Here is a 22654-nt window from a genome sequence, read left to right as displayed (position 1 = left end):
ACCCCTGATGGCCCCACTGGCCCTTGGTGGCCCCCCTCATGGAGGTGAGCTCCAGCCAATAGGCCTCTCAGTCGGGAACAGGAGTCCAGGAGTCTTGGTCACTTCAGGAGGAATGCCCCCTCCCCCGGCTCCACAGGAAAAGTGGGGAGTGCCCACTCAGCTGGGCTGGAGATGGGACACTCCTGATGGGGGCTGGGGGCCATAGAAAGACGTTTCCCATCCACGGGAAGAATTCACTCTGACAAGGACAAGGGACATGGCTTTGTGTGAGCATTTACTCCAGGGATGACAAGGTCACTCAGCCCCAAAGGGTTAACATACAAAGCAGCTGGTGACCTTGGGGAAGGCCACACAATGGGCTGGTGGAAACCAGCTCTCCTCTCCCACGTTGCCTGAGGCTACAGACAAAACGAAGGAGAAAAATGCGCTGGCGGTAGGGGGCAGGTGCTGACGTGGGATTCAGAGGTGGTCAGGCTGCTGCTGGGAGGCTCAGTGCCCCTTGGGCCCAAGGGAGGGCTCAGGGCCCCCTGAAGGGGCACCAGGTTTCCCCATGAGCGGCCGGCACTGAGGTTCACCTTTAGGGGTACCTGTGGGGGGCAGCCAGAGGTGAGCCCCAGGCCTGGACCAGGGGTCCCCAGCCACCTCCCAGACCTGAATGCAGGTGGGTGGAGCCTACATACACACCCCAAAGACCCTCAGTTAGACACAGCACAGGCACTTGGCTGTGCACATGCATGCCCCCGCCCAGAAGTGACAGGCTTACACATAGCCACCTTCCAGTCACGAGGCCTCCCACCTTCCGGGGCCTCTGTGCCAGTGACAGGCCAGGCAAGGTGCCTTTGTGTGGGTGAGGTATGTTCTGGGGCGACCTGGACTCGCCACCTCAGGACCCTGCCTCTGGGGCCATTGGCAGCTCCCAGAGGTGCCAGCCAGGCAGAGATGCCCTTCTGGGGACCTTGACCCTGAGTGGGCTCTTGCCCAGGGTCCTGGACAAAACCTCAACAGCTTCCTCTTAACAGGAAGGGCCAGACCAGCCCCCAGCTGCAGCCAATGTCCCCGCAGCCCCCTGCATCCGTCCCACTGCTGGTGGGCGGGATGGGTGGGGCTTCCAGGGCCACCCAGCCCCCATGTCTCTGCCTGCTGTAGGCTTGGGCTTGTCTCCCTGGTGGGGTGCAAGGGCTGCTTGACCCTGTCATGCCACCAGTGGACCTCAGATCTGGGGTTCCTTCTCACCCGCTGCTACTGGGGGAGCCTGCACCCAGTGGCCCAAAAGTCTTTCCTGGTGAGGACCCAATTCAGAGATGCCTCAATAGGGGACTGGCCAGGAACGGGAGCTGGGCTGGACATGACCTGGGGGTGCCCCTGAGGCAGGTGGGGGCCCAGCACCCCTGCGCTAAGCAAGAGTGAGCCTCAGAAAAGGTGGGTGTGGCCAGAGGCTGCCTGGCTACAGGTGTAGGAGGATCCCTAGATGGCGGGGGTAGCCAAGGGCACCAGTAGGTCCTCTTTCAGGCAGACAGTCAAGCCACCTAGGAGCAGTGATCCTGCCGTAGGGCTGGGGCTCCTGCCCTGTGGGGAGCTGCCCCCACCTTGGGCAGGCTTTAGGCGGCCTGGGTGGGCTGAGCCCCTTACCTGCAGTTGCAACTCCGGCACCCGCACCTGTTGCAGTGACTCCATGGTTCCTTGGACAAGAGCTGGGCAGAGACAGCACTAAGGCCCCGCTGATCTCCCAGCTTGGGGCCTTCCCAGCCGTAGGCTTACCCCGGCCTCCACCCCTGGGTGTTTCCTGCCCTGTCTACACTGTCACCTGGACCAGTTCTGGGGGGCCTCCCATGCCCACAAGCAGCCCCTGAAGTGCCTCCTGCCCCCAAGCCTGGTTCTAGTCACCCCACCCATGTCCACAGCCCAGGACAGTCCCCTGGTCTGGGGGACTGGTCCCTTTCTTTGGTCCAGTCCACACCACCACACTGGCATCACCCTTTTCCCGTCAGGTTCAGTTCATGCCAGCCGTGGCTGCCCAAGTGGGGGTGGTGAGTATCGAGGGACGGAAGGAGCTGGACAGGGTAGCCCCCACCCACCAGCACTGCCGGGCACATAGGAGCACCTGGGATCCCACCACTTCTGACCCATGAGGGTAGCTTCATGCTGATGGCCTGTCATGGAGCCCGGGTCACCATGGAGCAATGGAGCTCAGAGCCCTATGCAAAGTACAGCCTGGGCTGAAGGGTTGGGACAGGCTAGCTCAGTGTTTCTCAGTTTCCTCATGCCCTTTCCATGTTATATGACATCTCAGTGCAAAGACTATCACAGAAACACGCAAGCCATGGCCAGATGCTGCCTTGTTTCCAATCCCTGGGGCCCTGGAGAGCCAGAGGCCTCCCGGGAAAACTGATCTCCAGTCCCTGGGGTGCCTAAGCAGGGCCAGCAGCTGCCCAGGAGCCTCAGTTTCCCCCTCTGTGCAGTGCAGGGTGGCAGGTGGGGGAGGGGAGGTGGTCACATGGCTGCAGGGGGGCAGATGGCCCTGTGCACAGTGGGGACCCTTGGGGCTGCAGGGTTGTCTAGGAACTTCCTACAGGGAGAGTTGAACCTGGCAGGGCCCACACTGGTGTGAAGGGTACTGGGACCCAGAGAGGGGCAGGGCTGCTGCAGCTAGCACCAATGTGGTCATCCTGACCACCCAGCCCTTCAGAGCTGGTATAGGCCCTCCTGACACTGGATCCTGCCTCCTGGAACCATTCTAGCATGGTGCTGTCACAGGGGACTAGCACATGCCCCAGTTTGGCCACTTATGGACCTTGCCGGGAGCCCTGGACCCCAGCAGTGCCTGCTCTCTCCCCCTCACCAGTGAGGCCAGAACTGGAGCCTCCACAGGACCAGAGGCTGAGTGTTGGGGGGTCCTGGTCCATTGCTCTCTGGCTTCAAAGAAACACTTTGGCTGACAGCTATGGTGATACTCCCAGGTGCGTCCATAGGCACAGTGGCTCAGGAGGGAGGGCCGGGGACAGGGTAGAGCTGCCTGGAGACTGCCCTGAACCTCGACTACAGTCATTCCACCCCCAGCAAGAAAATCCTGCTAGCTCCACAGCCCAGCCCAGGCCCTGCCTCTCTAGATCCCCAGGCTCTGAGGCCTGTGGCCTTCACTTTTCCACACACCCCTTGGAGCTCACATTTGCTCTAGAGCACATGGTGCCCCCTGAAGGGTGCTGGCCTGGGTTGGAGCCAACCTGGGCATTCCAAAGGCTCCCATAGCCAGCTTGGCTCTGGGGCGCCATGCAGCAGGAGCCAGGGGAAGGGCTGCGTCAACTGTCTTCTCACCTTCACTGACAGCCTGGGCTCACCTGCAAACCTGGGCACCTGTGCGTCTTCCACCTCAAACAGCAGCTCATCGTGGATCTGGGCCACCAACCTGGGGGGAGGAGCGAGTCACCCCAGAAGGTCAGGACTGGGGTGCGGGGCTCACTCACCAAGGTTCCTTGAAGGCAGTTCTGGCACTAGGTGTTCTGAGAGGATGTGGCTTTTTGGGACGTGAAGAGGACCCAGCCAGTGGGCACTGCTGCCTGTAGTCACCCCCATCACCAGAAAGGCTCTTAGGAGAGCTGGGAGAAAGGGGAGGCAGGAGCAGCTGGGTGGCCTCGGGTCCACCCCACCTCAGGGAGCACTTCATTATCTGAAATGTTTGGTGGGGTGGAAGAGGGGAGGAATCCAACATGGGCCTGGGGGAAGCACAGGCCTGCTGTGAGGGTCCTGGGGAATTGGGACCAGACATCCCACCCTGAATACCAGCTTAGAGAAGCGTGAGTGGCCCTTGGCCTGAGTCCTGTAGACACCATTGTCATTCCCTGAACCCCAGAGAGCCTCCCGTGCTGGACCAAGCGTCTCATGCAGGTGAGCATTCTCCAGTGGTCCTTCTCCCTTCTCTAGCAGTCCTTCATGGGCCTCCCAGGTTGCCCACCAGGGCATCAGTAGGGAAAAAAGTGGGAACTGACCCTGGGGGAAGATTCAGGTGAAAGGCACTGGCAGGGGCAGGGGCCTTTCGGGTGGTGCTTACAGATACAGGAGCAGGTGTGTAGGTGCAGAGGAGGGAGGAGTGACGGGGGACACGGCCATACGGCACACCCTGTGGGCTGGATTTGGCTGCAACTTCCACGCTCTTTGGAAGGGGACAGCACTGGCTCACATGGCTGAGGAGATGCCTCAGCATCTTCATGGACGCAAGGCCCCTGCCAAGAGCTGCTGCCCCCAGACCTAGTGCCAGCCCCTCCTCAGGGGACACTCAGGGAGGGAACTTACAGCCCGCTGGGAAGGGTGGGGGCATGGAGGGCTCCCCTGCTCTTGACCTGTGTGGCCTCAGTTCTGTCACCTGCACTGAGCCTTCAAGGGCAGGGATCGTGCTGGATCTTTATCGGCCCTGCTGGGTGCACAGGGGAGGAGAGGCAGGCCTCGCTGGGCAGTGGTCTGGGCACCGAGTGCTGAACTTGGGCTGGGAGCAGCTCTTCCAACACCAGAGCAGAGACAGATGCCCTCGGCTGACACTTCTAACAGAAGATGAGCACTTGGCAACCCAACCACACTTCCTCACTCTCATGACAGCTCTTATTGTTGAGTGGGGTAGAGATGGAGCTATGTCTCCAGCTACAGATGATACTTTCCAGGCTCTCTCTCAGGTGGGGTGGCCCACCAAGTGTCTCTAGAAAGGCTCTTTATTTTTTAGTTTTTGAGACAAAGTCACACTTTGCCACCCACAGTAGAGTGCCGTGGCATCATAGCTGGCAACAACCTCAAACTCTTGGGCTCAAGTGATCCTCCTATCTCAGCCTCCTGAGTAGCTGGGACTACAGGAGCCTGCCACAAGGCCGGACTATTTTTAGAGACAGAGTCTCTGCTCTTGCTCAGGCTGGTCTCGAACCAGTGAGCTCAGGCAATCTACCCGCCTTGGCCTCACAGAGTGCAAGGATTACAGGCGTGAACCACCGCACCCAGACTAAGGAAGGCTCTTTGAAAGGCTCAAGTGGCCAGGGGCAGGTGCTCTTTTGACCATCATTACTTTCTCCTTTTGCCTAAAATGTGTTGTGATGGCTGGAGCAGTTACCTTCATCATGCCAGCAAGAGGGAAAAGGCCAGGGGACTCTGAACCTCTGAAAAGTGAAGTCAGCAACCTCTGTGCCCTGGGCTTCTCATGGTAGGAGAAAGACGCACCTTCTCTGGGCCCCTGCCACAGGTGTGCATCCTTAGGAGGGGCAAACACAGGGCCTCATGTTGGCCCAGACCAGCCAGGGACCATGGGCACTGCCCTTTCTTTTTTTTTGTAGAGACAGAGTCTCACCCTATGGCCCTCGGCAGAGTGCCGTGGCCTCACACAGCTCACAGCAACCTCCAACTCCCGGGCTTAAGGCGATTCTCTTGCCTCAGCCTCCCGAGCAGCTGGGACCACAGGCACCGGCCACAACGCCTGGCTATTTCCTGGTTGCAGCTTGGCCGGGGCCGGGTTTGAACCCGCCACCCTCGGTATATGGGGCCGGCGCCCTACCTACTGAGCCACAGGCGCCGCCCGGCACTGCCCTTTCAAGGTCAGATGGTGAGAAGTGGTAGAGATTAGGCTGGCAGCATCAGCACGTGCTTTCTTAAACTAACTTCAAGGCCTCTTGCAGGGTCTTCAGCTTCCAGAAGGACTTACTTTTCAAATGGGTGGAAACCTTAGCAAATGCATTTGTAACTTCTTCCAGATTTAGCAGAAGCAGTTTTCACACTTCTTGAAATCCCATTGTGAACTTGTGAGCTGCTGGTGTGGCAGGAACCTAAGAATAGGTGTGATCGTCAGTCACACACGTCACTCTCACAGCCACTGAGACATGACCGTGCCTCAAATTGGAAAGTGGGGCACAGGGAGCAAGAAGAGGGCGTCATCTCGGTGAGGGGCCAAAGGACATAGGGCCTTGTACCAATTGTGTTCCACAACTCTTTGGTGATGTAACTTCTCAGCCCTACTCCAAAGCCACTGTGTTCTGCAGCTGGAAGGTCTCAGGTTCCTGCTCTCTCATCTCCCTGTCTGGGGCCTGCTGGGAAGTTCCTGTCTGAGGACCCAGTTTTGCTGTTCTCTCTGCGCCCACTCACAAGAAGGTGGGGAGAGGGGATGCTGTGGCTCCCAGGGGAATTGGTGCTGGCCAGGCTACACGTGAACTTGAACCAGTCATGCTGGGCTCTGGGCCTCTACACACAGTCTCTGAAGCTTCCTTCCAGCTCGGACATGTTGTGAAACAAGAAAGGTCTCTTTGAAAAAGGTCCTAGTCAGAAGAGACAGGCGTGGGAGGAGAGGCAGGCCTCGCTGGGCAGTGGTCTGGGAGTTGAGCATCGCAGCATACAGGCCTGAGGATGCTAGCCACTAGTTTGTTTTGGGCCTGGCCTCAGTCTTTTCAGGATCTGGACCGAGAGGCACGAATGGACGCCACGTCCCTGTCCTGGGGACTAGAGGTGGTGAATGGGGACTGTCCTGTGGTCCTGTCCCATGTGGGTCCTGGGGTCATTGGTTGAGGCTCCAGACCCTCCAGTGATTGCACTGTCTCACATCCTTTCCAGTGTCAGCCCACACTTGGCCTGCATCCGCCCCTTCCAGATACTGTCCAAAACCTTCCACATTATTCCCGAAAGAACAAGGCACAGCCAAAAGACGGAGTGTACAGGGCCCGGGACACTGCGTGAGTCTGCTCTGCTCTCTGGGACATGCATTTTGCCAGGAGGAGTGTTTCCTACAGACAGCAGAGGCTGGTGACAGCAAGATGGCCAGCAGCTGTCAGAACCTGAGCAGAAAGTGTGCTCTCAGCTCCAGCAGGACCCAGTCACCCCAAGGGGAGACCTGGGTCTTCATTGACCAATCTCCTTCATCAGTTCCTCAAAAACTGTCTGCAGGATTGAAGGTTGGTGAAAAAGTGAATAATAATTCCACAAAAACTGAAAATGAACTGACTTTTCTAGACTTGCAGAATCTTAGATGCAGAACAATGGTTTGGTTTTCAATTTCTGCCTAGCAGAAACCAGCATAGCCACTCATCTCCTGTGCAAAACTATAATTTGTTATATGTGTGGATTTCAGGAAATAATCAGGAAACCATGAGAAAACCTAGAGCCACTAGAGGGTGCCTGGCATTGGTGTGTGAGCATGTTGGGGAGGGCAGCAGATGGCAGGAGATAGACCCCCAGTGACTGCAAAGGTTGGAGCCACCCTCAGAGCCCACTGCAGGTACCAGTGAAGCCACAGGGGCTGTGTTTGGCCCGGGTGGGAGCCTGGGGTAGTCTCCTCTTAGAATTCTGGATGACAGCCTGGCCTCCTAGGCTGCTCCCCACAGCTATCAAGGTGACTGGACAGAGGAAGCGCCTGGAGGGGTGTTAAAGCAGAGGGCCAAGGGGGGCTGTGGCCTGGGGATAGTTTGTCCCTGTCCCTTTACAAGGTGCCCCTGTAGGCCTCAGGCAGGGCCTTTGTCATACAGGTACACACAAGGCTCTGACCACAAAGGAGGATAGGCTTAAAGGTCAAAAGGAACAGAAGGAAATATCTGAACACAAGAGTGTTTACAGAAGGAAAGGTCTCTGGGAGGGACTGAGGCCTGGGAAATATAAAGTAGTATCAAGGGCTGCGAGAAAAGTGTGAGCTCAGGTGGCAAAGAGGCCGTGTGCAGAGGCAGGCTGCATGGGGCTGAGGTGGGCGCTGGTGAGACCTGCGTAACATTTTATGATCTAGAGAAGCTGCCACTTTGCCCACTATGAGCCTCTCTGCAGTGTTAGAGATGCTGACCACCCCCTACTTTCCCTCTTCCCTCGGCAGAGCCAGCTGCAGCAGCCCCTACAGGACTGAGGTGAGGATCCCTGCCCTGGGGTAGATAAGAGGGAGCAAGGCCCTGTTGGAGCCTGACAGGGTCACTTCTTGGAGGGGCTCCTAAGCTTCCTGAAGAGAGGACCGCCCCCAGGAGGAGGCAGCATCTGGGTGGCCACCAGCAGCCCACGTCCTCAGCCACAGGAACTGGCTGGTCCAGGGCTCCTTGTCCCTTGGGGTGTGCGTCCAGGGGGAACACTAGAGGCAGTGACAGAGACCAGAGAGACCTGTGGCCCTGGGGCAGCCCCCACTGTTGAGGGGTGTCTGAGCATTGGCTCTGGGGTTGGGGCTGCGGCAGCTAGACCTGGACATCTGTATGCTGGCGTTGGTGGCATCAACAGGGCTGGGGAGTGGGAGTGGTTTGGAGTCCAAGGGGCTGTGACATCCACCTATAGCTGGGGTAGGCAGCCTTGTGGGGTGCCTGTGAGAAATGCAGATACTCCAGGAGGAGGGAGTCCAGGGACACAGTCTTTCTGTCCTGAGCTGCCTCATGTGTGCCCTTGGCTGGGGGATGCCTGCCGTGAGAGGCCCCTGGGGCTGTGTCTCAGGGATGCTGTGCCTCCTCAGGGGAGATCCGTGTCTGAGGGGGAGTGGGGGCTACATGTCACAGGGGCTTGGGCTCCTGGGGCCCTTTGCTCATAGCTGGCAAAGGTCAGAATTCATATCTCATGGGCGGGATGTGGTGGGCCCAAAGCAGTCCCTTCACCCAGCAGCCACCTTGCCCATGTCCAGGAAAGGACACCCATCACAGACCTGGCTGTCAAGGTCGGGGAGGAGGCCACTGCAGCAAAGATGCGAACCATCGCCAGCTTACAGAGGTCAGCGGCTGAGCCTGTGGGCACAAAGGGCAATCTCAGGGCCCCATCTTCATGGTGGGGTACCTGGAGCCTGTCACCACACTGCCATGCAGGGTCTGCTGGCTCTCAGCCCCTTGAGCAGTGTCTGAAGTTGACTAGGCGTCCATCTGCCTCCAACCACCCCCCACTGGGGGTGGGGTGGGGAGGTTCTTGTGTTCGCTGAGCAGCTGAAGCCTCAGTTTCCTGCCTGTGGATATGGGAAAAGCCACTGCCTTGGCTGCTCTTGTAGGAAACGTCCTAATTATAAAAAGGACCATGCCCCAAGCACCTGTCACCTGCAGATGCCATTGCACTAGTGCCTCCCACAGTGACCACCAGGCAGGAGGGTGGCTGTGGGGCTCCTGGAGGAAGGCCTGCTAAGTCTTGCTAGGACAGGAGATGCCCTGACAGCAACGTGGTGGGCACCTTTCAGGCTGCAGCAGCTAAAACCTGAGCAGCAGGTGGGTCCAGAACTCTGGGGCCAAGGGGCCAGCAGGCGAGCGAGGGCCTATACCTTGCACCACAAAGTTCACAGCCTGTCGCTCTGCCTGTGCCCGGAACTGCGGGTCACGCGCATGGATCTTCGGCAGGGCTCTTCTTCTGCCCATGAGGGACACCACATAGCCTGGGTCACATGAAGGAAGATAGATGAACGGGGAAACTAATAGCCACGCAGCAGGACCCAGTTGTCCTCTGGCCACCCACCACTGACCTACCCACCTGTCCACTCACCAACCAGCAGAGCCAGGAGCCGTGGACACCACTGGCCATGGCAGGCATTGGTGGTGGGAGGGGGCAGGGGCTCTGGATATAGCTAGCTTACCTGTCTGCTGACAATGGGCCACAACTGCTTGGCCAAAGTCCTTGATTTTCTTATACTTCTGCAAAAAACTTGCCAAAAACTGGGCAGCTTCCTGAACAGTAACTCCAAGGCAAGCAGCAAGCCGCTCCTTCCCTGTGAGTCAAAGACACAGATCGGTGTTAACTCCCAGTTCACATCCAGGCAGGGACTGCGTACATGGAAACCAGCCTGGCGAGTCAGGGTCCAGGGAGCACCACTGGCCTTTTCTGCACAGTTGGGGGAGGTTAGCATCTGGCCTTCAATTCTGCGTGCTGGGTGCTTGCCAGTCAGGACTGGGGCCTGTTTGGCATTTCTCTGGCCCAGTCCTGCCTTAGCACTTGCCAGCACTGCAGGAGAGCAGAGAAGGAAGCAGATGTGGTCCTTGCTCTCAGGCTGGCTAGTGGGAGGCTTAATTCCAGAACTGAGGAGGCTGGACTGGGTGAAAGAGGAAAAGAGGAAGGGGATGTTCCATGGCCAGATTATGAGAACAAGGTACTTAGGAGTTCCTATCCTAAGAACTTTCATCTCAGTGGTTCTCAAACTGTGGGTTGCGACCCCTTTGGGTCAAGGGGTCGCCTAAGACCATCCTGCATATCAGATATTTACATACGATTCATAACAATAGCAAAATTACAGTTATGAAGTAGCAACGAAAATAATTTTTTTTTTTTTTTGTAGAGACAGAGTCTCACTGTACCGCCCTCGGGTAGAGTGCCGTGGCATCATACGGCTCACAGCAACCTCCAACTCTTGGGCTTACGCGATTCTCTTGCCTCAGCCTCCCGAGCAGCTGGGACTACAGGCGCCCGCCACAACGCCCGGCTATTTTTTTTTGTTGCAGTTTGGCCGGGGCTGGGTTTGAACCCACCACCCTCGGTATATGGGGCCGGCGCCCTACTCACTGAGCCACAGGCGCCGCCCAACAAAAATAATTTTATGGTTGGGGTCACCACAACATGAGAAACTGTATTAAAGGGTTGCAGCATTAGGAAGCTTGAGAACCACTGTTTTATCTGGAGATAAATGCTTTTGGTTCCTAGAAAATGCAGGTGTTGAGAAGCTGCTAATAAAGATGTCTCTGGCTGTGGTGGCAACCTGAGCCCGGTGTAGCATGGGAGCCCCTGCATGCTTGGTGTAGGCTTTGGGGCCACATACACCTGGGCCTGAGTACAGCTTTGTCACCTATGGGAGGCTCCTTGTGGCCTCACATGACCCACAACAAACCCGTTTCTTCACCTCTGAATTGGGTACAATTGTCCTTACCCCCAAAGGTTGTTAAGAGAACCCCATGAATATATAAAGCTCAGAAAGGCACCTGCTCCTGCTTGGTACTCGGTCTATAGTCACCCCTCCCTTTTCCTCCAGAAGAGACATATAACTTAGAGAAAAGGAGTCCATGAGGGTATAATCCCTGGCTTGACAGTAGGATCATGGGGAAAGGCCTGGCTGAGGGGGCTGTGTGCTTGGCGGGAACCCCAGAGCACAAGCTGCTTAGAGACCTCATTTCTGGGAGAATGGGACCAGAAATTGGGCCTACTGCCCTCTGCTCTGGCTCAACAAGATGGCCCAGAAACCCTGGCCTAGGGCTGGAGTTGTGGGATCTGCCCGGCTCTTAGGTCCAGCCTTCCCAGCAACCAGGCCACTTTTGGCCCCAGCCAGCAGATGCCTCACTGGTTCTAGACAGAAAGAGTGTCAAGTCTTGGAACAGTAAAGGGGCAGATGTTTGCTTGGCCAGGAGGAGTGTGAGAGTCTGGGGTGCCTTGTTCTCCCAAGGCTGGTCCCAGCAGAGAGGAATCAGCTCTGGAGCCCTGGTCCTTCCTATAAGCCCAGGGCCACTTGATCACTTGGAGACATTTGGTTGGAAATAAAAAAAAAAAAAACCTCTAATATCTCTTTTAGGGCTTCATTAAGACCTATTACTCTGGCATCTTCACAAATATGAGCACTTTATGTATTTGTTACACTTTACTGAAATAATTCATCTATAACTCTATTAAGCCCCATCAGCACCCTTAGTTGTGACCCTGCAGTGGAAAATTCCAGCAGTTCTCAGAAAGGAATCAGGTTGTAGCTGGACACCTTAGGCAGGTCAGCCAGACAGGACTTCAAGCAGTCTCCTTAGCCAAGTCTCTTATCATCTCCCATCTACTGTTAAGCCCATTTGGTGAATTTTTTATTTAAGATATGGTAGTTTTAAGTTTTAGAATTTCCATCTGGTTCGTTCTAACTACGTGCTGAAGTTTTCCTTATTTATTTATTTATTTTTTGCAGTTTTTGGCCAGGCTGGGTTTGAACCCACCACCTTTGGCATATAGGGCTGGCACTCTACACTTTGAGCCACAGGTGCCGCCCTCCCTTATTTATTTATTATGAACATATTTTTCTTTATATCCTTGGGCTCAGGTATTAATAGCAAGTTTAAAATCCTTGTCTGCAAATTCTAACATCTGGGTCATCTCAGGATCTGTTTCCATGGTTGCCTTTTCTCAAGTCAGGTCAAGTTACCTGTATCTTCATATGTTTAGGGATTCTGGTTTGTATCCTGGTTATAGTGAATGATGTCACCGATACTCTCAATTCCATTATGTTCTTCTCAGGAGTACTAATCTTTTTAAGAGGGCAGATCATCTGGCTAAAGTCAAACTCCAAACTCAGTCTCCCTGCTGAGGACAGTGGCTGAAATCTCAGCTGATCCTTTTGGCCTTAGCTTGACTGCTTGAGGTCTGCCCCATACAGCCATAGGCAGGGTGAGCTGGAAATCTAGGCAGATTCATACTCAGAATTTGGGCTTACCTCTGCCTTCTTTCTTCCTGGAATTTCTTTCGCTTTCTAGATTCTGTCCCAACTCTGTCCTCTGATGCTTATAGGTAGTAGGACTCAGGCTTTCCATCAGAGATTCTGACTGCAGCTTGCCTCCAGGTAAGGAGCTGTAGAATGGGACACTCGGCTGTACCCTCCTTTCTTCCAAGTACCAACCAACCTCCAGTTTCTGGTTGCTTTTGGTCCCTTTCCAGTGCCTTCAGGTAGTTGGGTTTTTCTACATTTTCCATAGATTACAGCTGATACTTGCGGGAGGCTTGGTCTTTTAGGGGCTATTTGGCCATCACTAGAAGTTACACCTGTCTTTCTGAACACTTATGTATTATGCAGAGCTGTGAGAACATCTGAAGACAATCAGTGACCAAGGTCCTGGTGTGTGAAACAAGCCTATTTACAAGAGAAGCAAATGTGGCAACTCCAAAAAGAGCAGAGGTGAAGGACCGCAATGGAGCAGAGGTCTGGTCAGCAGCCTAGGCCCTAACTCCAGCTCCCACTTCTGGATGCCCTTGACAGTAGGACTGTCACACTCAAAGGCCACTGTCCTCTGGCTCTGGGGGGCTTCTCTGCTGTGCTTCAAGTGCACTGGCTCCCTCTTCTCACAGAATTTGCCTCCACACATTCACTCAGTTGAGTGGATTCCTTCTCTCACATTGTGACCACAGGCAGACCCGTCCCAAGAGCACTCCCACGGGAGCCCCAGGCACACCCTGCCTCTGCCTCCTGCGTGGGCTATGTGGCTTCTCCTACAAGGGGCTAATTGCATCCCACGTGCATGTGTGTCACAGTTCTAACTTTAGGAGGACAATCTTCTCCGAGTGCCCTTGCCCCACTTGTGCCCATTTTGCTGACAGTTTTCACTCCTGTTTGTGTGTCTAGGGCCGAGAATACAGTGGGCCTTTGGATCTTTGCCGGTCTGACTGAATTCCATGCAACGTTCACCCTCAGCTCAGGTGCTGCTGCTCTGGGCTGGCCCAGGGCCCTCCTCCTGCCAAAGTACAGCTATGTCTTCTGACAGGTAAGAGCCTCTGGAGCAGCCCTGGGCCCACCATAGGCTGGCAGGTGTCTGTCCATCAGGGGTGACCGGATATGAAGGCAAATGTCAGCTTTACTCAGTAATTTGAGAAGACTCAAGTCTAAGAGCTCTAAGAGCTCAGAGCAAACTGGAAGAGTCAGAAGCTGCTTTTGCAGGAGGCAGATCGCCACTGGGCTCAGCGGGGGTGGGGAGTAGACTTCTGAATTCAGTGATGGAGGAGGCACAGGAAGCCTGGGAGCAAGCCCTGGGGTTGAGGCTTCAGGCAGCTGCTGCTCTGGGGCTCTGGCACCCCATTCTGACACTCTGGGCAGGCACGTTTGAGAGTGGTGGCTGAGCACACAGGCCAACAACTTGGGAGTGGCCTCTCTGCCTGTTTCCCAGTCAGTCTTCACAATGGTCAGGTCACTGTTTCAAGACAACCCCACACTGGCAGAGTGTGCTTGTGTAAAGACATGTCACTGGCACCAGCTGAGAGCTGGATGGCCCAAGATCCTCTCTTGAATTCTCAAGGGTGCCCAGCAGCCCAGGTCAAGCTCGCTCGTTTGTCCCAGCTCATGTGACAAAGTCTCAAACACAGAACACAGACAGCTGGGGCTGCAGCATATACACAGTGATTCTAGCTGTTGGGGTGGCCAGGAACAAAGGGAACAGCAGTGGCGGGGGCTGAGGGTGGGAACTCCTATGTCACCCTCTGGCTAAAAGCAACCGAATTACCCCCTTCACCAACATTGCCACTAATGACTCACACTGATTTATACAGTGCTGCTCTTTTCCTCTCCAGAAAAGACAGAGCCAATACTCCAGAGTCTCTCTCTGGGACAGCTGGGTGGGGGTGGGGGGGTGCCACAGGGAAGCACAGAACTAAGGCAGGACCCAGACGTGGTGGCAGATGACAGAGACAAGAGAGAATTGTGTGCCAGGCTCGGACGCACCAGCCCCTCAAGAACATCTCTAAGGATGAGAAGAGCACAGAGGTGGAGGTTCTCGACAGGCCTGCAGTCAGCAGGTGGCTGCCTTCTGGCTGAGCTGGTTGTGGGCCTGCTGCAGGGCCAAAGCTGACTAGACGTCCAGGACATGTTGTCCTACTGCAGGACACATGGGCAGTGCAGCCCTGCTGGAGGTGGGCCCAGAAGCTCCCAGGGACAGACGACTGTGTACCTGTCTGTTATTCTTGTCCTGAGCTTGTTCAGTTTTGTGGACTTTCCTTGGATCCTCTTCTCAGTGACTTTACAAGGCCCTGGCACTCCAAGTGGTGACTCAAGGGAGAAGGTCTGCACTGGCTGGACAGCTACTCGGGCCCCTCCCCAGCTGCCAACAGCCCCTCCTGGGTGAAATTGGGCCACACTGATTGAGCATGACCCAGAGGCACAGAAGAATTTAAAAAGCCCAGATAGCCCATGGTGAGGGGGTAGGAGGGACAGTGGGAGAGTACAGAGCGCTCTGCAGGATCTGGGCCACAGAAGGCGGGCAAGGCACAGAGGTGGCACCAGATGACACACCACTGGTCCTCAGTCCTTTCTGCCAGGCCTCCTCTCTTGCCTGCTGCCCAGAGACCTGGCTCTGCCCCCGTAGGGCCTGGCTTTGGATCCCCACTCAGCTGGGGAGATCAGGAAGTAAGAAAGCCTCAGTGTATGCACAAATGAGGGTTCCTGGAGAGTCTCAAAGCCCAGCAGGAATGCCCAGTACAGCGGTGCCATGTGGGGTTGGGGCTGGGTGGCCCGGTCACACCCACTCTCCCTGCTCTGGCCTCACCTGGAAAGGGTGGTTGTGCCATTGACCACTCATGGTGTGAAGTGGTCTGATGAGTGTCTGAAGGTCACAAATATCATCAGAGTATCTGTGTACACAGCACACAAGGACTCCCAGAATGATTTCCCTGAGGCACGGCCATATTTGCACACCCATCTGGCAAGCTCAACCCCTTGCTTGCGGCCTACCTGCACCATAGACCGCTGAGTACACCACCTTCTTGGTCCGCTCCCTGTCTGCGTGTGTTACGCGTTCCACAGGGATGTCCTTCCTGCATGGAAAGACGGCATGTCATCAGGCACAGTGGCACTGTCAGCAGAGGGGATCCAAGGCTCACACATCCCCCCCCCCACAACTCTTCCTCTGGAGGTTCTTAGCCATTTCAAATGTGCCTGTCACATGGGCAGGGGACAGGGTCAACATCTGTCATGCCCAGCTCTGCAAAGGCCCTGCTCAGGTATTCGCAGTGAGGCTGCGGCATCCCCAAGTTCTGAGGCATCCAGAATCAAAACCCCTAACTGCTTTTACCTGGAGAACAGGCTGCCCCTGTGGTGGGGGTCTGGGACCTACGTTAGCAGAGGATGGTTCTGGCCCCTCTGAGGGCTGTGGGGGGAGTCCCTGTTCTGGAGCTGCAGCATTCAGACAGGTGAAGGGTCAGCTTGGCTTCTGACTGCAGCAACCTCCGGAGATTAGAGCTGAGACATCTCAGCAGCACAGGAGCTGCAGGGCACTGCAGCAGCACTGAGTCCCTCTCTGCCAGGGCACTCCAAGGATAAGCCCCCCAGCATGTGTTGATGCTTCTTCCTGATGTTGCTCTTGTAAACGTCCTTATCATCTATCAGGGGTGTCCAATATGTGACCTGTGGGCTACATGTGGAATATTTGAGGCCTGTCTTAAAAAGTTTTTTTAATTTTTTTAAAATTAAAAAAAAATTTTTTTTTAAATTTTTAAATTAAAAAAAAAAATTTTTTTTTTTTTTGCTCATCAGCTTTCTTTAGTGTCTGTGTGTTTACTGTGTGGCCCAAGACAACTCTTCTTCCAATGTGAAGCAGAAGAAAAAAAGGTTGGACAGCCCTGAGCCACCAAGCCTCCCCTGATGGACTGAGTGTCAGATTTAGAAGCAGAGAGACAGAAATACCTCCCCCAGGCTGTGAACGGCTCTATGCTTAGGCCTCCATTGCTAACCTGGCCTTAGCCTTCACTTTCTGCCTGGACTGAGCGTGGGCACCAGGCCACAGCAAAAACTCAGGCTCTTTGTAGGTCTCTTCTGAGATGCAAGCTGTTGGGCCTGCATGGGACTTTCTAAATTTGCTGATATAGATGGGTGCTTTTAAATGTCTTAATTTCCCAAAGAATCTCTATCCCCAGCTTTTCCTCCAAGCTATAAGCTGTTTGCCTTACAATGTTTTTAAGCAGAGCCAGCCACTCTTCTGCACTGAGTTGGTCCTGAGTTGTGGAGACCATGCCAAGTGTCTGTGCCAGACCTTCAGGCAGCCCCTGGGTGAGTGAGCACACACACACGCCTCTTTTCAAATAAGCTGTGCTCCGCTCCGTCCAGAGCCAAGGACCAGGTCCTCAGTGTTCTGGGGACATGCTGTTGCCCTTCTCAAGACTGAAGGGAGAGGGAGCAAGAGCAAGCAGAAACACCAGAAGGCTCTCCTGTACCTTGAAGTTGCCTTTTTCTTGATTCAGCTTTTACTTGGTTGCTGTAAACCTTTGGCTACTTTCCAGAGTTCTAGCAAAGTTGGTTCTGAGACTTTGTTTTATTTTTCATTGTTTCTGTGGGGGATGGGCACATGGTGCTGTCACCCTGCCCTTGTTGCTGACACCCCAGACTTCATGGACTTTTACTTCGTCAGTTCTTAGCACCAATGCATTTCTCGCGTCCATCCCCCCCTGCATGTTAAGCTATTTTGCCCTCTTGTTTACCTTACCCTTAAATTTGGTATTATTTTTATTTTTATTTATATATATATATGTTTTGAGACAGAGTCTCAAACTGTGCCCCTGAGTAGAGTGCCATGGTGTCATAACTCACAGCAACCTCCAACTCCTGGGCTCAAGCAAGCCTCTTGCCTCAGTTTTTCTATTTTTAGTAGAGATGGGGTCTTGCTTTTGCTCAGGCTGGTCTTGAACTCCTGAGCGCAGGCAATCCACCTGCCTCTGCCTTCCAGAGTGCTGGACTACAGCGTGAACCACTGTGCCCAGCCTAAAACTTGGTATTGTTAAGGGCTGAATTCAGATAGGAAGCAAACAGCCAAATGTGTCCATGCTCACACGTCAATTCCTGTGTCACAAAATACCTCCCTCCCTACCTCTATTTGGGAAATGTGCTCCAAACTTACTCAAAGGAAAAATATTGCTGATGAATGTATTAAGAACAGCTCCCTCTGTGACCCTCTAGGACCACTTGCAAGTAAAGCAGGCATTGTTGGAGCTCAAATGCATCTGATGACAACTGTGGTGGGGTGCTCTGAGGTTAAGGCACGGCCCCTCAATCAGACCACACAGGGGCCCCCTCCTAGTTTGTTGTACAGGTTGGAAAATTGTCAGAGGAGGCAGCATTAAAATCTGCCATAACATGCTTCACAGAGAACCAAACTATGACAAGAGCCAAGCAATGCAATAAATAGACTTTATGCATATATGTCAGGAAAACTCTCCGATGACAAGAGCATAGAGTCAACTTTCTTCTTGAGCACACACGGCATATTTGTAAGTGCTAGTATATTAAGTTACACAGACAGCATCGGAAGTATTAAAGTGACACTTGGAGGGGCCACATTTTCTTGCTTCTTCTTAGAATTTTCAAAAATATTATTATATGCTAGAAGTTTTATATAAAAGAACAGCAGAGACTGAAGAGCACACTTGCTCCCTATAAAGGACACAGCACTCCCTCTGTCAGCTCGCTAGGTGCTTCCTTCCATTTCTCCTAAACTCCGTCTGTACAAGTACAATCTTAAAGGATTTCAAGGAAATTGTTATTCTTTGAAAATGTCACCAGATATTTCAGAATATAACATCAAATTGTCTTTTTATTTTTTGTGTTTCAACAATAAGACACTGGCTTGAAACAGACATTTTTAAGAATGTATTTGATCTTGCTGCTTTTATTGTTTAGTCTTCTGTTTGGAACCTAAAACTCATTTCCACAGTAATTAATTATAGTATAAGTCACAAACACTGGATTACTGCTGCTGGTGGGGAGTTAGAAGCAACCAACATGCAAATATTAAAAATATCTTAGTTTTAAAGTTCTCCCAAGAACTAACGCAAGCTAACAAAATGCAGAAAAGAAGAGGTGAACTTTTCAAGCTGGCTTTACAGTGATGGGGTTGACATGGATATGGAGAGAATTACTTTCTGCCTGATACATTACACCTCTGTAAAAGCCAGTGGGGAACATTTGTGAGGGTCTATTTCTGGCTTCTCTTTTCTGTTCTGTCTTTCTGCCAATGCCACTCCTTCTTGATTAGTATATATTAAGTTTTCATATCAGGTGGAGTGATTCTTCCCACTTTATTCTTCTTTGTCAAGATTGCTTTGGCCATTCTAGGCCCTGTGGTTTTTTATACACATTTTATTAATAGAATAAGCTTGTCTATGTCAATATAAACCTTGCTTGGGTTTTTTTGTTGTTGTTGCAGTTTGGCTGGGGCTGGGTCTGAACCCGCCACCCTTGGCATATGGGGCCGGCGCCCTACTCACTGAACCACAGGCACCACCCATCCCTTGCTTGGGTTTTAATAGGAATTACATCACAAACCTATAGATCAATTTATGATAACTGACATTTTTTGGAAGTTGAGTCTTCCATACCATGAACATCTCTCTAAATTTATTAGATCTTTGATTCCTTTCACCAGTATTTTGTACTTTTAGGCACACCAGAACTTCTCCATATTTTGAAAACTGGATATATAAGTATTTTATTATCTTTGGAGTGATTACTAATGGTATCATGTTTTTTATTTCATTCGGCATATTCATTGTCAAGTTTATCAAAATGTGTTGATTTTTGCATTGTGATTTCGGGTCTTGAAGACCTTGTTGAACACACTTTACTCTAAGAGTTAAAAAACATTTTTTCCTTTGTATATATTCTTGGAATTTTCTACATAGACAATCTTGTCATCTACAAATAGAGATAATTTTATTTCTTCCTTTATAATCTACATGCTATTTACTTCTTTTTCTTATCTTAGACAGTGGCCAGAACTCCAATATTCAATCTTAATAAGTTGCTCCTGATCTTAGGGGGAAAACATTCAGCCTTTCACCATTAAAATACACTACAGTCTGTAGGTATGTTTGTTTTTTAAACAAACAGATTTTCACATTGAGGTCATTCTCGTCTGTTTGTAAATGCTGAGAATTTTTTTTTTTTTATTGTTGGGGGTTCATTGAGGGTATAATAAGCCAGGTTACATTGATTGCAATTGTTAGGTAAAGTCCCTCTTGCAATCATGTCTTGCCCCCATAAAGTTGACACATACCAAGGCCCCACCCCCCTCCCTCCATCCCTCTTTCTGCTTTTCCTCCCCCCCCATAACCTTAATTGTCATTAATTGTACTCATATCAAATTTGAGTACATAGGATTCATGCGTCTCCATTCTTGTGATGCTTTACTAAGAATAATGTCTTCCACTTCCATCCAGGTTAATACGAAGGATGTGAAGTCTCCATTTTTTTTAATAGCTGAATAGTATTCCATGGTATACATATACCACAGCTTGTTAATCCATTCCTGGGTTGGTGAGCATTTAGGCTGTTTTCACATTTTGGCGATTGTAAATTGAGCTGCAATAAACAGTCTAGTACAAGTGTCCTTATGATAAAAGGATTTTTTTCCTTCTGGGTAGATGCCCAGTAATGGGATTGCAGGATCAAATGGGAGGTCTAGCTTGAGTGCTTTGAGGTTTCTCCATACTTCCTTCCAGAAAGGTTGTACTAGTTTGCAGTCCCACCAGCAGTGTAAAAGTGTTCCCTTCTCGCCACATCCACGCCAGCATCTGCAGTTTTGAGATTTTGTGATGTGGGCCATTCTCACTGGGGTTAGATGATATCTCAGGGTTGTTTTGATTTGCATTTCTCTAATACAAAGAGATGATGAACATTTTTTCATGTGTTTGTTACCATTCGTCTGTCATCTGTAGAGAAGGTTCTATTCATGTCTCTTGCCCATTGATATATGGGATTGTTGGTTTTTTCATGTGGATTGAGTTCTCTATAGATCCTAGTTATCAAGCTTTTGTCTGATTGAAAATATGCAAATATCCTTTCCCATTGTGTAGGTTGTCTCTTTGCTTTGGTTATTGTCTCCTTAGCTGTACAGAAGCTTTTCAGTTTAATGAAGTCCCATTTGTTTATTTTTGTTGTTGTTGCAGTTGCCATGGCAGTCTTCTTCATGAAGTCTTTCCCCAGGCCAATATCTTCCAGTGTTTTTCCTATGCTTTCTTGGAGGATTTTTATTGTTTCATGCCTTAAATTTAAGTCCTTTATCCATTTTGAATCAATTTTTGTGAGTGGAGAAAGGTGTGGGTCCAGTTTCAGTCTTTTACATGTAGACATCCAGTTCTCCCAACACCATTTATTGAATAGGGAGTCTGTCCCCCAAGGTATGTTCTTGTTTGGTTTATCGAAGATTAGGTGGTTGTAAGACGTTGTTTCATTTCTTGGTTTTCAATTCGATTCCAAGTGTCTAGGTCTCTGTTTTTGTGCCAGTACCATGCTGTCTTGACCACTTTGGCTTTGTAGCACAGACTAAAATCTGGTATGCTGATGCCCCCAGCTTTATTTTTATTACTAAGAACTGCCTTAGCTATACGGGGTTTTTTCCGGTTCCATACAAAACGCAGAATCATTTTCTCCAAATCTTGAAAGTACGATGTTGGCATTTTGATAGGAATGGCATTGAATAGGTAGATTGCTTTGGGAAGTATAGACATTTTAACAATGTTGATTCTTCCCATCCATGAGCATGGTATGTTCTTCCATTTGTTAATATCCTCTGCTATTTCCTTTCTGAGGATTTCATAATTTCTTTATAGAGGTCCTTCACCTCCTTCGTTAGGTATATTCCTAGGTATTTCATTTTCTTTGAAACTATGGTGAAGGGAGTTGTGTCCTTAATTAGCTTCTCATCTTGACTGTTATTGGTGTATACAAAGGCTACTGACTTGTGGACATTGATTTTATATCCTGAAACATTACTGTATTTTTTGATGACTTCTAGGAGTCTTGTGGTTGAGTCTTTGGGGTTCTCTAAGTATAAGATCATGTCATCAGCAAAGAGGGAGAGTTTGACCTCTGCTCCCATTATTTCCTTGTCTTGCCTAATTGTATTGGCTAGAACTTCTAGCACTATGTTGAATAGTAAAGGTGACAGAGGACAACCTTGTCTGGTTCCAGTTCTAAGAGGAAAAGCTTTCAGTTTTACTCCATTCAGTAAAATACTAGCTGTGGGTTTGTCATAGATAGCTTCAATCAGTTTTAGAAATGTGCCACCTATGCCTATACTCTTCAGTGTTTTAATTAGAAAAGGATGCTGGATTTTATCAAATGCTTTTTCTGCATCTATTGAGAGGATCATGTGATCTTTATTTTTGCCTCTGTTAATATGGTGGATAACATTTATGGACTTGCGTATATTAAACCAACCTTGCATCCCTGGGATGAAGCCTACTTGATCATGATGAATGACTTTTTTGATGATAAGCTGTAATCTATTGGCTAGGATTTTGTTGAGAATTTTTGCATCTATATTCATGAGTGAGATTGGTCTGAAATTCTCCTTTTTGTTTGGGTCTTTTCCTGGTTTTGGTATCAGGGTGATGTTTGCTTCATAGAATGTGTTGGGGAAGATTCCTTCTTCCTCAATTTTTTGGAATAATTTCTGCAGTACAGGAATAAGCTCTTCCTTGAAGGTTTGATAGAATTCTGGAGTGAAGCCATCTGGACCAGGGCATTTTTTGGTTGGAAGATTTTTTATTGTTTATTTGATCTCAGTGCTTGAAATTGGTCTGTTCAGGAGCTCTATTTCTTCCTGGGTAAGTCTAGGGAAAGGGTGTGATTCCAAATATTGATCTATTTCCTTCACATTGTCAAATTTCTGGGCATAGAGTTTCTGATAGTATTCAGAGATGATCTCTTGTATCTCCGTGGGATCAGTTGTTATTTCCCCTTTATCATTTCTGATTGAGGTTACTAGAGATTTTACTTTTCTATTTCTCGTTAGTCTGGCCAATGATTTATCTATTTTATTTATTTTTTCAAAAAACCAACTCCTTGTTTCATTAATTTTCTGAATGATTCTTTTGTTTTCAATTTCATTGATCTCTGATTTGATTTTGGATATTTCTTTTCTTCTACTGAGTTTAGGCTTAGATTGTTCTTCTTTTTCCAATTCCATAAGATGGCTTGTGAGATTGTTGATGTGCTCTCTTTCTGTTTTTCGAATGTAGGCATCTAAAGCGATGAATTTTCCTCTCAAAACTGCTTTTTCAGCAT

The 22654-nt window shown here is 50.8% G+C and overlaps 1 protein-coding gene across 1 annotated transcript in view; it reads right to left on the bottom strand.

Annotated features, from left to right (window-relative positions):
- Nucleotides 1-263: 263 nt before the first annotated feature.
- Nucleotides 264-22654, bottom strand: part of POLN (DNA polymerase nu) — a 105934-nt gene continuing 83543 nt past the window's right edge. Inside the window, exons 19-25 of the mRNA XM_053577998.1 lie at nucleotides 15329-15411; nucleotides 9521-9652; nucleotides 9212-9322; nucleotides 8615-8693; nucleotides 3336-3403; nucleotides 1630-1691; nucleotides 264-587 (exon numbers count right to left, since the gene is read on the bottom strand). Of these exons, the coding sequence (XP_053433973.1) occupies nucleotides 399-587; nucleotides 1630-1691; nucleotides 3336-3403; nucleotides 8615-8693; nucleotides 9212-9322; nucleotides 9521-9652; nucleotides 15329-15411 (724 nt within the window). The 3' untranslated portion in view covers nucleotides 264-398. The remainder of the gene's footprint in view (nucleotides 588-1629; nucleotides 1692-3335; nucleotides 3404-8614; nucleotides 8694-9211; nucleotides 9323-9520; nucleotides 9653-15328; nucleotides 15412-22654) is intronic.

Source organism: Nycticebus coucang, chromosome 23 (assembly GCF_027406575.1).
Source record: "Nycticebus coucang isolate mNycCou1 chromosome 23, mNycCou1.pri, whole genome shotgun sequence".
Taxonomy (NCBI): domain Eukaryota; kingdom Metazoa; phylum Chordata; class Mammalia; order Primates; family Lorisidae; genus Nycticebus; species Nycticebus coucang.
This window is presented reverse-complemented; position numbering and strand designations above follow the sequence as displayed.